This window comes from Orussus abietinus, unplaced genomic scaffold (genome assembly GCF_000612105.2).
Source record: "Orussus abietinus isolate OABI.00-Male unplaced genomic scaffold, Oabi_2.0 scaffold1, whole genome shotgun sequence".
Lineage (NCBI taxonomy): Eukaryota > Metazoa > Arthropoda > Insecta > Hymenoptera > Orussidae > Orussus > Orussus abietinus.
Genome location: NW_019396017.1, coordinates 4,512,916 through 4,526,360, shown reverse-complemented (window position 1 = coordinate 4,526,360; position 13,445 = coordinate 4,512,916). Strand labels below are relative to the sequence as shown.

At 48.2% G+C, this 13,445-nt stretch overlaps 2 protein-coding genes and 1 long non-coding RNA gene across 7 annotated transcripts; 1 reads left to right on the top strand and 2 right to left on the bottom strand.

Moving 5' to 3' along the window:
- Nucleotides 1-103: 103 nt before the first annotated feature.
- Nucleotides 104-4,644, bottom strand: LOC105698206 (OTU domain-containing protein 5-B). 3 transcript variants are annotated; one of them, XM_012422252.2, is made up of 12 exons: nt 4,071-4,644; nt 3,746-3,838; nt 3,309-3,400; nt 3,073-3,200; nt 2,822-2,970; nt 2,596-2,751; nt 2,370-2,526; nt 2,080-2,291; nt 1,874-1,993; nt 1,588-1,758; nt 1,298-1,487; nt 104-995 (listed from the first exon to the last, which is right to left on the bottom strand). In XM_012422252.2, exons 1-12 carry the CDS (start codon nt 4,206-4,208, stop codon nt 853-855), a joined length of 1,749 nt encoding a protein of 582 aa, XP_012277675.1. In that variant the 5' UTR covers nt 4,209-4,644; the 3' UTR covers nt 104-852. The 3 variants fall into 3 exon arrangements, with proteins under 3 accessions (XP_012277675.1, XP_012277678.1, XP_012277677.1); XM_012422255.2 differs by having other exon boundaries at nt 2,822-2,925; nt 4,071-4,643; XM_012422254.1 differs by having other exon boundaries at nt 853-995; nt 1,588-1,746; nt 4,071-4,208.
- Nucleotides 4,645-5,225: 581 nt separating this feature from the next.
- Nucleotides 5,226-13,198, bottom strand: LOC105698077. 3 transcript variants are annotated; one of them, XM_012422000.2, is made up of 3 exons: nt 12,217-13,198; nt 7,498-8,247; nt 5,226-7,156 (listed from the first exon to the last, which is right to left on the bottom strand). In XM_012422000.2, the coding sequence occupies exons 1-3, from the start codon at nt 12,705-12,707 to the stop codon at nt 6,721-6,723; spliced, it is 1,677 nt and encodes a 558-aa protein (XP_012277423.1). In that variant the 5' UTR covers nt 12,708-13,198; the 3' UTR covers nt 5,226-6,720. The 3 variants fall into 3 exon arrangements, with proteins under 3 accessions (XP_012277423.1, XP_012277424.1, XP_012277425.1); XM_012422001.2 differs by having other exon boundaries at nt 5,226-7,138; XM_012422002.1 differs by lacking the exon at nt 12,217-13,198 and adding an exon at nt 8,503-8,753.
- On the top strand, nt 10,681-13,444 carry LOC105698079. The gene is made up of 2 exons (XR_001103901.1): nt 10,681-10,877; nt 13,192-13,444. It is a non-coding gene; the product is annotated as an uncharacterized LOC105698079 (long non-coding RNA).
- Nucleotide 13,445: the final 1 nt, after the last annotated feature.

Below are 13,445 nucleotides of genomic sequence, written 5' to 3'. Positions count from 1 at the left end.
GGTCAAGGTCGTCTCGGTACAATGGAAACGATAGCGAATCCGACGAAGGTGACGAACTCGCGGCTGATTTAAACACCTTACCGATTTAAAACATCCAATACGCTTTTCCTGGGTTAGTCATAATCATTTTATTCATTCATTTTGTTACAAATAATGCAACCAAGTCTTCTAAAGCGTTTTGGCCTATCGTGTTACATCAAGAAAGAACGGTTACGCCTAGCCGAGGAAATAAATACCGCCTTTATTCGGCCCAGTGGGAGCGTAGAAACAAGATGACTGTTAGGATCGGAAATGAAATACGGCGAAAAAAAGAAACTAAAGCCGAGTAATCGGATAAAGTCCTGAATCTTATTGAACGGCTCGAGAGATCCGATAGTCCCAGAGATCGCACCGAGAATAGCACGGAAATAATTCAAGGAATACCTCGAGAGCCAGAGTTCCAACTCCCGAGGGAGCTGACCGCTCAACGAGAATCCAGGGAACCAAAAAGTACGTACCTACTTTACAGTGAAACAAATAAAAAAAAAAAAAGAATAAAGGGAAATAAGAGGAAAAAAAATGCCAATGGAGTCACACGTCGGGACCCGTCAACCCGGTACGGTATCGATTTGGCGATACGTACGCTCGCAGGGTCCTGTGACTTGATCGCGAAGACCATTCCTGACCGACATCGGACGTGTCAAACGTAGCTGTTCTTGCTCGAGAGAAAGAAGAGACACGGGGCCAGGTCGTGTCGCAACGGCCCCGGCACGAAGAGGATAACACAGACGATGTCACGGATCGTAAAAATCTGGATCCCCCTCCGATGACCACTTTTTGAACTTTAAGGATGTGACGATTGCTCCCTACGAATTAACTGTTATTAGATTCTAGATTGTTGGTGTCGGCTCCGATGGGAGCGGAGACTCGCGATTGTTTCAGGCTGTCCAGGTATTCTTGTTGCGAAGTTGCCAGCACTTGCGAGAGTATGTCACTATCCTCCCAGTCGGTTAAACCTGAAATCCAGATCGACTCGTCAAGGACCGAATAAGCGAGTCAGAGGATTCTTCGGTCCGCGGGTCATCTCTCGTCGAGGTCACGCATTTGCTTCCGATTGTAAACTTGTATCCGGTGCATAACTAATTGGCACTTGAGTCAATTAGTTACAAAGTGTTACGATGTAATAATTTGTTAATTCTTTCGTGGTATCGAATATCGAGATGACCGTTGCCCCATGTTCCGCACATTCGATAATGACCGTCGGTGTTAATTGTGGTCAACGATGGAATAAATATGTAATTAATAAAGTCGTACTTACCGAATACCTCGGGAGGAAGCCGATTAAACAACGATATATCCGGCGAGGCGTGAGACTCCTTGCTACTACCTGGTACGGGCTCCTGAGGAGTCGCCATCGTCTCAAAATCCGTTGGGAGGTGAACCACGCTGGAACCCTGCGTCGACTGATGTTGCGGAGACCTCTGGCCGTAACGCATGGAGTCATTTACCTAATGATCGCAATTACGATTTTCCTTGTTACTCGCTGATCTCAATTTTTCGGAACCTACGGAACTTGGGGAACATCGACGACTTAAAATAGTGCCTTGCCTTAGGAGAATTTCGCAACGTGTCTTGATTCGCTTGGGTGGTCGTCGGCGAAGATGTGTGTCCACGCTGTTGTCCACGCCCACCGTGAGGATGAAAGTGCGAATGACTGTGTTGCGCCGCACTCGTTACCGTACTCGTACTACTGCTACTGGCCGATCGCTGAACGAAAAACTAATTTTTATTATCACTACGGATCGTAATGCTTACGTAAAGAATTTAATTTGCGTCAAAATTACTTCCAACGGTACAATACGTTATATAGCTCCGAGAGGAGTAGAGTGCTTACAGCTTTCCGCATCTCGTTATCTCGCAGCCACTGCAAGTAACTCTCCCTGGCAACTTGTTCTTCGATGGCTTCGTTCGTCGCTTCCCAGTCCGTGGCCTTTATCTTGTCCTCTAACATCGTCTGAGTGCAAAAAACGCCAACAAAATTTACAAACGGGGAGCTCGACGATTCCAACTAACAACCGAACGAGAAGACTTTTCCATTACCTGCTCGATATGCAACTCCTCGCTTTGACGAACCGCATCCGATATGAGCTCCCTGTCAGCCGAGCCAGGATTGAAAGATGGCAAACCAAGACCAACCCCAATTGTGGCCTTATACGGATCTACTATACTGTTGTAATGACTACCACGCTGGTATGACAATCGTATCGGTTCGTTGTCGCTCTTAAGCATACCATGGAATATGTTGATAGGCTCTACAAACAAAGAGTAACGACTATGTCTTACACCTGTCAAGATTCACGCACGATCGATGAACAAATAGTTATCCGTACCAGTGCTGTAGCAAAAAAGCTCGACACTGCGATTGTACATCTCCGACATGGCTTGCATTTCTATATGATTTCCGTGAACGTACTCTTGTCGCTTCCTGTCTACGTAGGTACTGAAATCCTCCGCAACAAAGTGAGAGAAGAATTCCTTATTCGCCGCCTGAAAAGTCACGATACAAGTTAAGACTAAGATATTTTAGACTTATCGTTGTCTCTTGAACGCACTTACGATGTAATCCATGCAGTGTTTTCTCACAACACCGTGCATTTCTTGATCACCGTAGACCTGGTCAGCAACTGCCCTGAATAAGCATGCACCGTCTTCTCCCATCTTTTTTACGATGAATCCCATTTTTCGCATACGTTTCTCAAACCATCTGTCACGCTGTAACAGAGAATGGAATTTTGTAATTAAAAATGTCGTGCTAAATTTTTATTCGACGAACTCGTCCTACCTCCTGCCATTCCGCCAAGGTGAGGTTATTCCCAGTACGACCTGTGTACTCGTCGCCACTGTTATAACCATTGGCCAGCTCGTGTTCGTGATTCGCAGCATTACCTACAATAGCCATACGACTATTACTTATCATAGCACTGTCTGTCCCTAAAACATTAACGATGAGAAAGTGAAAGACGTGAATTTCCCAATTGTCCCATAGAGATGTCAAAGCTCGAGAAACAAAGTGACGTGAACATTCTTTTTTACCTTGTAATCCACTACAAGATGCAGCTGGTGGAGTTGCCTGCCTCTCGCGTTCCCTCTCCCTATCTCTTTCCCGTCCTCTGTCTCGCTCTCGTTCACGTTTTGAACGCGAACTCCTACCGATACACCCACTGAAGCACGAAACACGTTTTAAGAACCAAAAAAAAAAGGTACGCAAGCACAGTATTTGCAAATTGAAAATTTCAGGTTATGGCAATAGCGAATGGGTGTAACTATACCTATGAGGGCTAGCTCGCTGGCGATGTCTTTTGCCATGACTCGGGCCGCTACCTTCTTCAAAGTGCTTCTCCTCTCGGCGATCGACATTTGTCTAAAACACCCATATGCGATAAACTGTCGATAAACGCAGTTAAAAATCTAGTCGGTTTACCCGAACGTTATACAAGACTTTGACCAAAAAGGACAATTATTGTACAATTTACATCGTAATTAAGATTACGTGAACGTGCCGGCAATATTTTTATATCCATAAAAATGTTGTTATCACGGACCAGGGGGAAGTACATTGATATTCACGCTATAAAACCGAAGAAAAATAAAATGATTACACCATTGACTTTCCCACAGCCATACAGAGTATCAAAGATTAGAAAACGGTATACCTATGTCGTAGTCGGCTCCTCAAGAGAGCCAAGATACCCGCTCCGGTTCTCACCTCGTAAGAGCTGCCAGTCAGGACTATGGGGCCGGAGCCATGGTCGCTTTGTACTCCGTGAAGGTCTACGCCGAAACCGTTGCTTCCTCGCACCTATTTCGAAGTAGCGGTAAGCTCGATGAGACTCCACCCGTGGAGATACGCATAGACAGGAAAGTAGAGACGGACGAAGATAAACGAAGAACCGGAGAGGAGAAAGAGCTGTACTTCCGAGCTCGATTCTCGTTCCGTTTCCCGTGAAAATCGCCGTCGGAAGGAGTACGAGTACACGGAGTGTAAGAAAAAGAAGAGCAAGAGAAAAATAGGTGAGCAGCAGGAAGCTCACCTGATAGGGACTGTTCGGCAGAGCGATGCTGCCGGACCCGTGTTCATTCTGAACCCCATGGACGTCGACCTCGGAGCCAGCGCCACCCTCGCGCCTATCCTTTGTCCCGCTGGGCTTCTTCTTCGAGAGGATCGTCATCTTGGCCAGCGAATTCCGCCCGGAGTCCGCACGCCAACGGCAGGAACCTTCAGCCACGCGTTAACCAGGCTCCGGCGTCACTCGCACCTCGGGTGACCCGCGCGTGTCCGCGACGCAGCCGTGGCCCCGTCGAGCCGAAGGTCGTAGTCCTCTGCCTTCGTAATCACGACCACCACGCACCCATTTATTATTTCCAGCCGAACACCCGAACGTCGCTTCTCCTAGATGCTTCGCGGTCAACCGGAGGCGCTTTCCCTAAGTGCCGAGGCACGTCGGTCAGGATGCCGTCGGCGATACGCAATCGAGCAACATGGCACGTTGTCAACCCACTCGAGAGCACTACGTTGTTCGGTTCCTCTCGTTTCGAATGTTTTCCGAATCCGCCATGTTTGCTCGATCAGCAGAAACCAGCAGGGAGGGTGCACGACGCTCGCGGGTCCGCGAGCCCGCCTAATGCGCCGCCCCCTCCCCGACCATCCGGAGACCGTCGCCTCTCCTGTCCAGGGGCATCGGGTGGTATCGGGTATCCGGTGCATCCCCTTACCTCGACCCGCGGGTCATCCTTGTCGGACGACCTTCTCGGTAACCCCGGTAAATAGATAATTATCGGCTTACCCCGCGCGTGCGTGACCGAGGAGTGGCAGGTTCTCTCGGGGCGAATCGGCAAAAGGCGGGAAATCTCGCGAATTCAAAATCTAGTATACCGAACTCCGAATCCTCGATTTCGGAAATCGGTGTCAATACGTTTTCCAAATTTTAAACCGCACCGATGTCGCTCGTCATGAAAAAATAGCAGAAGCTCCCCGGCGACTCAAACTTAGAAAACTTGCAGTTATGCGCCAAAGTTGCTTTATACGTACGTATACAAGGTCCTATCGATGCTTATTTATTTCAAAGCTAACGACAACTAAACGAATTAACTTCTACTTACCTACGCTATTTGTTATAACGTTACTTCCTTTGCTTCCTTGTTACCTCTGTAATCGTCATAACTAGGACTTCTTGAAAAGTAACATATAAAAAACGTATTCACTGTATTATTAAACACGTTGGTTACAATAACATATGTTACCCTAAAAGTACAGGAAGTAGTTAAATTTCTAATTAATATCTACGTCGATACAAAATCGTTTGAACGAACGAACAGTCTTTTAAATTACAATAAATTTAACCGCAACACAAGAACGCGCGATCAATGATTTGGAATATAACTAAAAAAAAATACTATCAGGTGTATATATGTACATGTATATGCATATAATAATATATATACAACACACGTATATATGCATACCTATGTAAAGAACGGTAAATGAAAAAAGGTGCAGGACGCAATCCTGCCAGTTTGAAAACGGCAAAGAAGCATCGATAGACTCTGACTAGTCTTTTACTGTCCGCGAACAGCCGAAACCAAATTCATCGAAGTTACTCCATCGAGTCGATCTATTAGCTTTTGTGGGACGTATTAATAATTAATATAATAGAACACGTGCCGTAAATCTGAATTAACGGAACTAGCTCTACCTAAGAAGCCCATCGTATCGATTTTTCGGTTAAATTAATCATTAAGGTGATTTAAAACTCCAAGTTCTACTCTCCCAGTCCATCGAATTCGGAAGCCGAAGCTCCTGTTCATCCCCTACCCCCCCAAAAAATAAAAAAAATAATAACATTATTAGGTACACTGAAACTTAAAAAAAAAAATTATCACTTTTAACCGTTCATTATTCATTCCCTTATTTTTTGGCTAGATATTCATGATCCGAAATCTCGAAAAATAAATTTTTACATTTCAGAACCATCGATAAGAAGATTGAATTTTTCTTTATATAAAAGTAAATAAATAAACGAGTTTAATCCTTGGAGAAAATTGAATTTTTCTTCGAGGCAGCACCAGGGGTTTCGCAGCACCCTAAAGATCATCTCAATCTACCAACCGATCGATTCGGTATCTCATTCATGATTGAAATCGGTCCAGCCAATCTAAAATTCACGATGTCCCTCGAAAACGCGCAATCGATTTAATTAAATATCTTTCTTCGTTTGTTACTTGTTACCGTACCGTCGTACCGATGTCGGTACCGCCGTACCGACCGACGAGAGTATATTGCGCCTCCTTAAAAAACGAAATACGCTATAGCGAATGAATTACGCTATATCGATTGAAATACCCTCTAATCTTACATTTGCTCATGAAAACGTTACGAATTATCGGTGCCGCACAAAACCGAGCACATTTGTCATCGATAAATGCAAACTCTGGAATGTAACAACGCCATGCAACCGTTTAAAAGTTTAACGCTTGAACGATATACTGCCGGATACTGAAGTATCGGAAGAACAAAAATGCAAGATTTCTCTTATCGCGTTCTACATCTAATTAATCTCGAGTTCCTTCGTCTCATCGATCCCGAACGGGTCTTTTCCACGTTATCGCGAATCTACTCCGAAACGATGCCCGAACCTCGTAGTACTCGCTGCGAAACCCCGAGAGCAGTCTCAGGGTCGGGACTTAATCGGTTGGATGGAAACGCAAAATGGCCCTTCCGTGAATTTGCGAATGGCAGAGCTTGTGCACGACGTCCAGGGCTTGCTCGGCCGGGTACTCGGTGTGCGGTGGAGGCTCTATCTCGCCGGATCCCACCAATTTGACCAACTCCTTCAACTGCTCCAAGGTGCCCGGCTCCACGGGCTGAATGCTCTGTTGCCTCTCCTCGGCACACCTGCTGAACTTTGGCAGCAGCCTGTTGGCGACCTCCCGGATGACGAAGACGACGCCGCCTTTGCCGAGGCACTGTACGCTCCGGTGAAGGCTTCGCGAGGTCGTTCCAAAGTCGATGACCACGTCGACCAAGCCCTGGCACGCGTCCATCGTTCGCTCGATCAGCTGCTTCTCGTAGAGGTCCTCGTTCCACTGGACCACGTTCACCCTAAAATCAGAATGCACTCTGATGGTGAATAAGTGAAGTTGCTCGCGCAATCGTCCAGTTCTGGGAGTAATGCGCTCGCTACGATCCGGACACGTCCGATCTACTTTAACACGGCAACCGGACCGTTCAAGAGAGTAAATTGATTCCGATTAAGACGAATTACGTCGGTCGTATCAAGACCGGACGTAACTTCTAAATCTAAATGACGTACCTTCCCTGATCGCGGGGACTGCTCGAACGACGTATACGTTACCGATATATCTAAATCGTGGGTCAGAGTTCGTGCAAACGGGTATTTCTTTTTTCTTTATCATTACGGACGTTTACGGCCCTGCTCCCTTTCTTTCTTTGACACGTACCGTTTAAATTCCTGGGCGAGAATCAAGCCCTCGTCCTTGAGCGACGCGACGGTGATGGTGACCCTGTCCTTCGTGTTGCTGAAATAATATGCCGCAATTCTGAGAGCCCATAAGGCTAAACCTCCCGTGCCGACGACTAGGATCTTGCACACGCTGCCTTCGCCTCGTTCCTCCAGCAACGCCTGGACGTGCTCGTGAGCTGCGAAGACGGTGTTCATGGCCAGCAGAGCTCCGGCAGGCAGCATAGCCGCTACGCTCAGAGGCATGTTGTCGGGAATTTTGAGGAGGTACTTCAAGTCGTGAACCACCAAATAATCCACGTAGCCGTTAGGAACTCCCTCGTAGGGGTACAGGATGACTCGGTCACCCACCGCGTAGCCACAGTCCTCGGGGACGTCCGACCCAAGGGACTCTATCGTGCCCGCCACCTCGTATCCGGGGAACAGAGCCGCGTTCCGCACCCCGTAGTGAGGCAAGGACGTCGGATAATCGCCTTCGACGGAGACGTCGGTAGCCAGGCTGCTCGAGCTGGAAGCCGGAGTCAAACCCGGAGTCAAACCCGGAGTCAAACCCATCGGAGCCGGGGAGCGTCGGGGGTGATAGCAAGCCCCGGCGCACACGACTTGAATACGAGCTCCATGAGACGGCACTTCCGGTACGGGCACGTCGAAGCTGAAGACGCAATCCCTGCCAGAGGTTCCTGGACTTTCGATGGAGAGTTGTCGGCAAAGCTTGTTCATCTTGGCTTCCCTGCAAAAATCAATAGGAGGTAGAAAACGTTACGTCTCTAAACGAACAAAGTTGTCATTAAATATCCTCGATATCGGTTAATCAAACTTATGGAACGACTCAATTTTCTCTTCCGACCGCTTTAGTCGTTATCGTACAAGGGTAGATAGACAGTCCGCTCTTCTAATTTCATTTCATCTCTCCAAGGGAGAAATTCTCCAGGTCCAAGGAACCGACTTCGATAAACCGTATATAAATATTCAAACGAGCAAATACCCATTGTACGTTGGTCGAGGATTGTGCGCGGGTGGGACATTCGGAGCGACTTCGACGGGCATCTCGAAGGGGGCGCTCTCTCGCCGGAACGCAATTCCCACGCACCACGAAGAAGCGCGAAGACGAGGCACGGAGTGAACACAACGCGCACGGAAAAACAAAGAGAAAGCGAAAATAAACGGCCAGCGGACCCTCGCGCAACGCGACCGAAGATTCTATTGGATTCTATGGTGGTGCCCGCAACGGCGCGCGGCTTATATCGGCTCCGGCGCGGGAGAGGGGCGGTTCCAGGTCGGGAAGGGGAACGAGCACTCGCGAAACACGTGCTGCGTGTTTTCTCGACGCCGCTCGCAGGGCAGGCCCATCCCCTTGGGGCAAGGGTGATCGGCTGCGATGATCGATCTACTCGCGCTCGGGAAGATCCGTTTCGGGTACGGTTCAATTTTTCAATTTTACCTCGATACCCGATGCACCGTTCGCGCGAAAATTCGACCGCAGTTCTAGATCGAATTTTCGCCTTTTCTCGAGATTACGGAGTAGAGTCGGGGAGGTCCAGAAAACTCGCTACGAGCAAACAATTCGCCGGTCAAACGGACGGACACGTATTTAACGCCCGATTCCGTAAGCTCGGGACGTTATGACGCTGGTAATCACGCCGTAGATAAGGATGGTGACGTTTCTATTATCGAAGGTACGTGACTCGAGACATGTGAACGACCCTGGTATCGACTGCTCGTGTAAATGCAACGGGTGACATATCGGTCAAATTGCAGCAAGGACCAAACGAGATCCGTGACCGGATCGCGATTAAAAGGAGCCCTTTATTTTTCGAACTTATCTCGAGGGAACGAATCGTTTGCGGAAACAATATCTGGGAGAAAAATTCAGGAACGAGCACCTTTATCGATAACGCGATAAGCATCATCGATAAAAACGGAGCAAAAATGCGAAGGAACGAAAGCAAACGAGTGTCCGTCCAGGTGGAGTGGTACCATCTACGATCCGAAGGAAATACGAATTTCGGAAAAATAATCCGATTGCACTCGCACTCTCTGACCCTTTGTTTCGTCGCGACGAGACGGCACGAAGAAAAACAAACGGCGTACGTGCCTGGAGGGAACGAATCGCCTACGTTCGAATCCGCGTCTTCTTTCGAGACAAAAGTACGCTTCGCGTTTATCGTCAAACTCGCTAGAATTTCGCTCCGAATCGGAAACGACTGCTCATGGACCGGGCGAATGCACCGATGACGCCTCGTTTTGTGGAAACGTTCAAGGCCTCTCGCGCGTTAAATCGAGCCCGAAAAAAGTCGTCGGAGCGACTCAGAATTTGACCAGGTATTCGTTACCAACGAAATGCGCATAAAGCGTGCCGCTGACGCACCCACTGCGAAGGACACGGTTCCCTTCGACTCGACGCGTTCATCTCGTTTAGGCCGGGGTGCAAAGGAAGCCTTCCGGAAACTCGGTCTTTACTCGCGGAATATTCATGAATGCGAGGCGTGAATCATCGAGGCCCGACGAACGTCTAGGATCGCTTTCAAAGTCTGCACCGGCCGCTGGTCGATGTTTCCAAACAAACAAATCAATTCCAGGGACGATTAATTAAACGAGCGACGCGGCATCGAATGGATGGAACGAGTTTTTCATTTTCGACGAGCGCGACTCCGCTCTTCGAGTATTACGGATTTTCCCCGCCGTCGGTCGATCTCGGTCGGTACCCCCTCGATCTAAAATTTGCTAAATACGTTATTATCGTTGCTGTCCTATCGGGGAAGAGTAGATACCCGAGGTAAGAATAAAATCCGGAAACGTATCACGCCGACATCGTTTCGTTTGTAAAAGTGGCGGCAGTCGGTGAGCCGTCGCTCCGCCATCTTGAATTTCTTCCCGAAGCCCTCGATCTTATTGGCCTAAACGTGACCAATAACTCGTTTCAAATGCGGAACGGAAATACGGTAAGATTCGAAAGACTGACGTGGATGAATCGAAGAACCCGGGAAAGGATCGTAATCGGGAGAAATAATTGTCCGATTTTGAAAACGGGACGGGGGCTCGGCGAGAGGGGCGTCGCAACCGAGCCGTAATTATGTCACGGTTGGCAACGCGGAGCGGCCGGAGGAGGGGAAGCGCGGTCGATGTCGTTCGCGGCGGCACGCCGGAATCACGTGCACATCACCAGGCGTCCGCGTGTTCGCCCCCACCCGCCTGCAGCGGCTGGGAACTGCGGGGAACGATCCGCTTTGATACAACCAAAATATCACCGGGATCTGTCGATCCTCTTCGACCGCTTTCATGCCACTTTTCTACCTAAGAATCGAAGAATTGTCCGGCCCCAACTACGGCCGGTGTACCTACCATAGGTGACGGTAATGCGTAAGTTCGTTTCATTCTCATTCGAGACCTTTAATGAAAAGACGTTCGCGCGTGGTCGATCAACCGTCATATCTGGGCAAGCGATTCAGCGGATCGATGATGGCATAAAATGACGCTTAAAAAGAAATCGCGCGGAAGAACGGCATTGCCGTTATTCATTCGGAAACGCCGAAAACCCGGAATTAATTCTCCTCGCCTGGATAAAATTCCGTTTTGTCGGTGAAGACCGCGTTGCCGTTTAACGAACGTCCCACCGAGGCAAATCTATCTCTTGGCGATCACGCGGATATCGCCTGATCGGATAAGAAAAAATGTTAAAAGCAAGGTTATTCTCGCGCGGACAAAGAATTAACGGACGGTGAGATCCCGAGAGCCCCTGGACCTTGACTCTTGAATTCTTCGTTGTTCCGCCCGGAGTGCTCCGTGTTCGTTTCGATGATTGCCGTTCTGAATTTGTATTGAACTCTCACAAATACGATCGTACAGTTGTCACCGTCGGCCAATATTTTTTTCGAACGTTACGAAGTAACCGAAGTAATATCTCATTGAATAATTAATTCAGCCCTTTCGACTCGTCCATTTGTTTCTCGTTCCTCGACGTACAGGCGAGAGTTAACGATGTTTACTTCCCGATGAGGGGCGGACGATCGTTTCGATTAAAGGAACGACGATTGCGACCGAAGGACAGCGCGTTAACGCACGTGCATGCTTGGTTGCGTCAAGAGTTTCATAGATACGTCCTCAATTAATGCGACAATTGTAACGTTGTATAGAAACGAAGAACTTGCCACGGGGGATATATGTCGCGATCGTATCTCTCGATCCGTAAAGTGCCGTTTGAATGTCTGGATTGAATCGTGATTTTTCCAATTGAGGTGAATTACATCACGGATAATTTCGAACGAATTAGACAAGAATACTGGGTTACGGGTTGGAGTAAAAAATATGAACAAGCTGGACGTTAATCGCAGCTGGAATAATCGGGAGCGTCAACAGGTGTACCTCGGTTGATAAGAATCAATAGACGATACGTTTGATTAATCGAAGAAAAATAGTCTCGGTGGTCTAACGGTAGAGATAAAAAATTCACGGAGTACCGGATGACATCCGCGATGCCTTATCCACTGAAACGGGAGAAGGAAGTGTCCGTTATGGCGTTACGAAACACTCGATGGCATTAAAAAGAAAAGAAAAAAAAATTTGCATATTATGCTCCAGCGAGTGAATCGCGAATTTCGCGGAGCAAAAGTCCTCGGCATCGACCCAGTCGACGAATCTTTTCGTTTTCAATGTCAATGTCAAAATCGAGAGGCCGCTACCGACCAGCGTTTGGGAATACCTTATAAATCCGGACGATCCCACCAGCGAGAAGGCTTCGATGGACCCCCGGTGAAACGTGTCCGGCTGTCGGACGGTCAGGAACCTCAAGGATACCGTAGACAGACTCTGGGAGTCTCGACGAAGCCGACGAGACTCGTAACGAGTGACAGTCGGCGATCGAGCCGTGGATCCAAGAAAGTCCGCACCAGGGTCCCGGGAAGATTCTTCGGAATCGAGGTGGCCGTTCGCCGAAGTCGCGGAGACCCGAAGCTGATGGCTGGGCCGTTCCGAGTCTGGTCGCGGCGGAGGCTTCGGGCGATCGAGCGTGACAGGAGTACGCAATGAAAGCCCATCCACTGGATGACGACAAGGAGGCAAAGAGGAGGAGACCCGACCAGCGAGGGGAAGAGCCTCAACGCGCCGACTCGGAGCCCACCGCCGATGTCGAGGCCTCCGGACGCCTTGGGTCTGCGAGTGTCTGAAAAATTTCAAGAACGTCGTAGAATCCATAAAAATGAAAGACGTATACGAACGTTAGGTCTAATTACCGGGTTTACCGACCACGTCCTCGTTCCGCGTCCTTGCGTATCTTCCAGTTTCATCCGAGCGAGATCAGCTGACTAAGCAACGGATGCGGCGACGCGACGCCGTTGCTATGGCAACCGCTTCCCCCACTTGGATGCAACTGTGACGTAACCATGTCCGACAATTCGCTGGATTTCCTAACTTAACGTGCCTCCACTTGGCGTAAAATCGAATGGCTAATTCCGAAACAGATTTTACACAGTAGTTTGTTGCAAGATTTATTTGTTTGTCCGAATGAACGTAAAGTACGGACGTGTGAAGATTCTTTGAAAATTAGGTTATTTAAGAAATGTTTATCATCGACGAAAGGTCTTTTCAGTTTTGTCATGTACCATGAGGAAACGAAAGATATGAATACGGAATAAAATGAATCCGATCATTATTAAATGTGTGAACTGAATTTTTAAAGGGGTAGCGAATCGACGGAAACTTCCAGCGATGCCGATGATATCATCCCTGTTTCAATCTAAACCTATCCTGAAAACTTTACGGCTGGCATTATGGATTTTCATATCGGTGACAGTCTTGTGGAAAAATGATGATGCAGTAGGATCAGAAAAAAAAAACTTTGACATCAACGACGAGGTAGTCAGGTATACCTGTAAGGGCTAAAGATTCATGTGTCAGGAATTCAATAAGTGAAATAAATAGACTGAAGCACAG

Bases quoted from the DNA above. Each gene is read 5' to 3' on its own strand.
- LOC105698206 (XM_012422252.2), bottom strand. From the start codon at position 4,208: ATGACGATCCTCTCGAAGAAGAAGCCCAGCGGGACAAAGGATAGGCGC. The intron at 2,292-2,369 runs GTACGGATAACT...CTTTGTTTGTAG, and splicing joins GCTTTTTTGCTACAGCACTG to AGCCTATCAACATATTCCAT. The intron at 1,994-2,079 runs GTAATGGAAAAG...TTTTGCACTCAG, and splicing joins AGGAGTTGCATATCGAGCAG to ACGATGTTAGAGGACAAGAT.
- LOC105698077 (XM_012422000.2), bottom strand. From the start codon at position 12,707: ATGGATTCTACGACGTTCTTGAAATTTTTCAGACACTCGCAGACCCAA. The intron at 8,248-12,216 runs GTATTCCCAAAC...TGATTTTTGCAG, and splicing joins GGATCGTCCGGATTTATAAG to GGAAGCCAAGATGAACAAGC. The intron at 7,157-7,497 runs GTACGTGTCAAA...ATTCACCATCAG, and splicing joins CTCGCCCAGGAATTTAAACG to AGTGCATTCTGATTTTAGGG.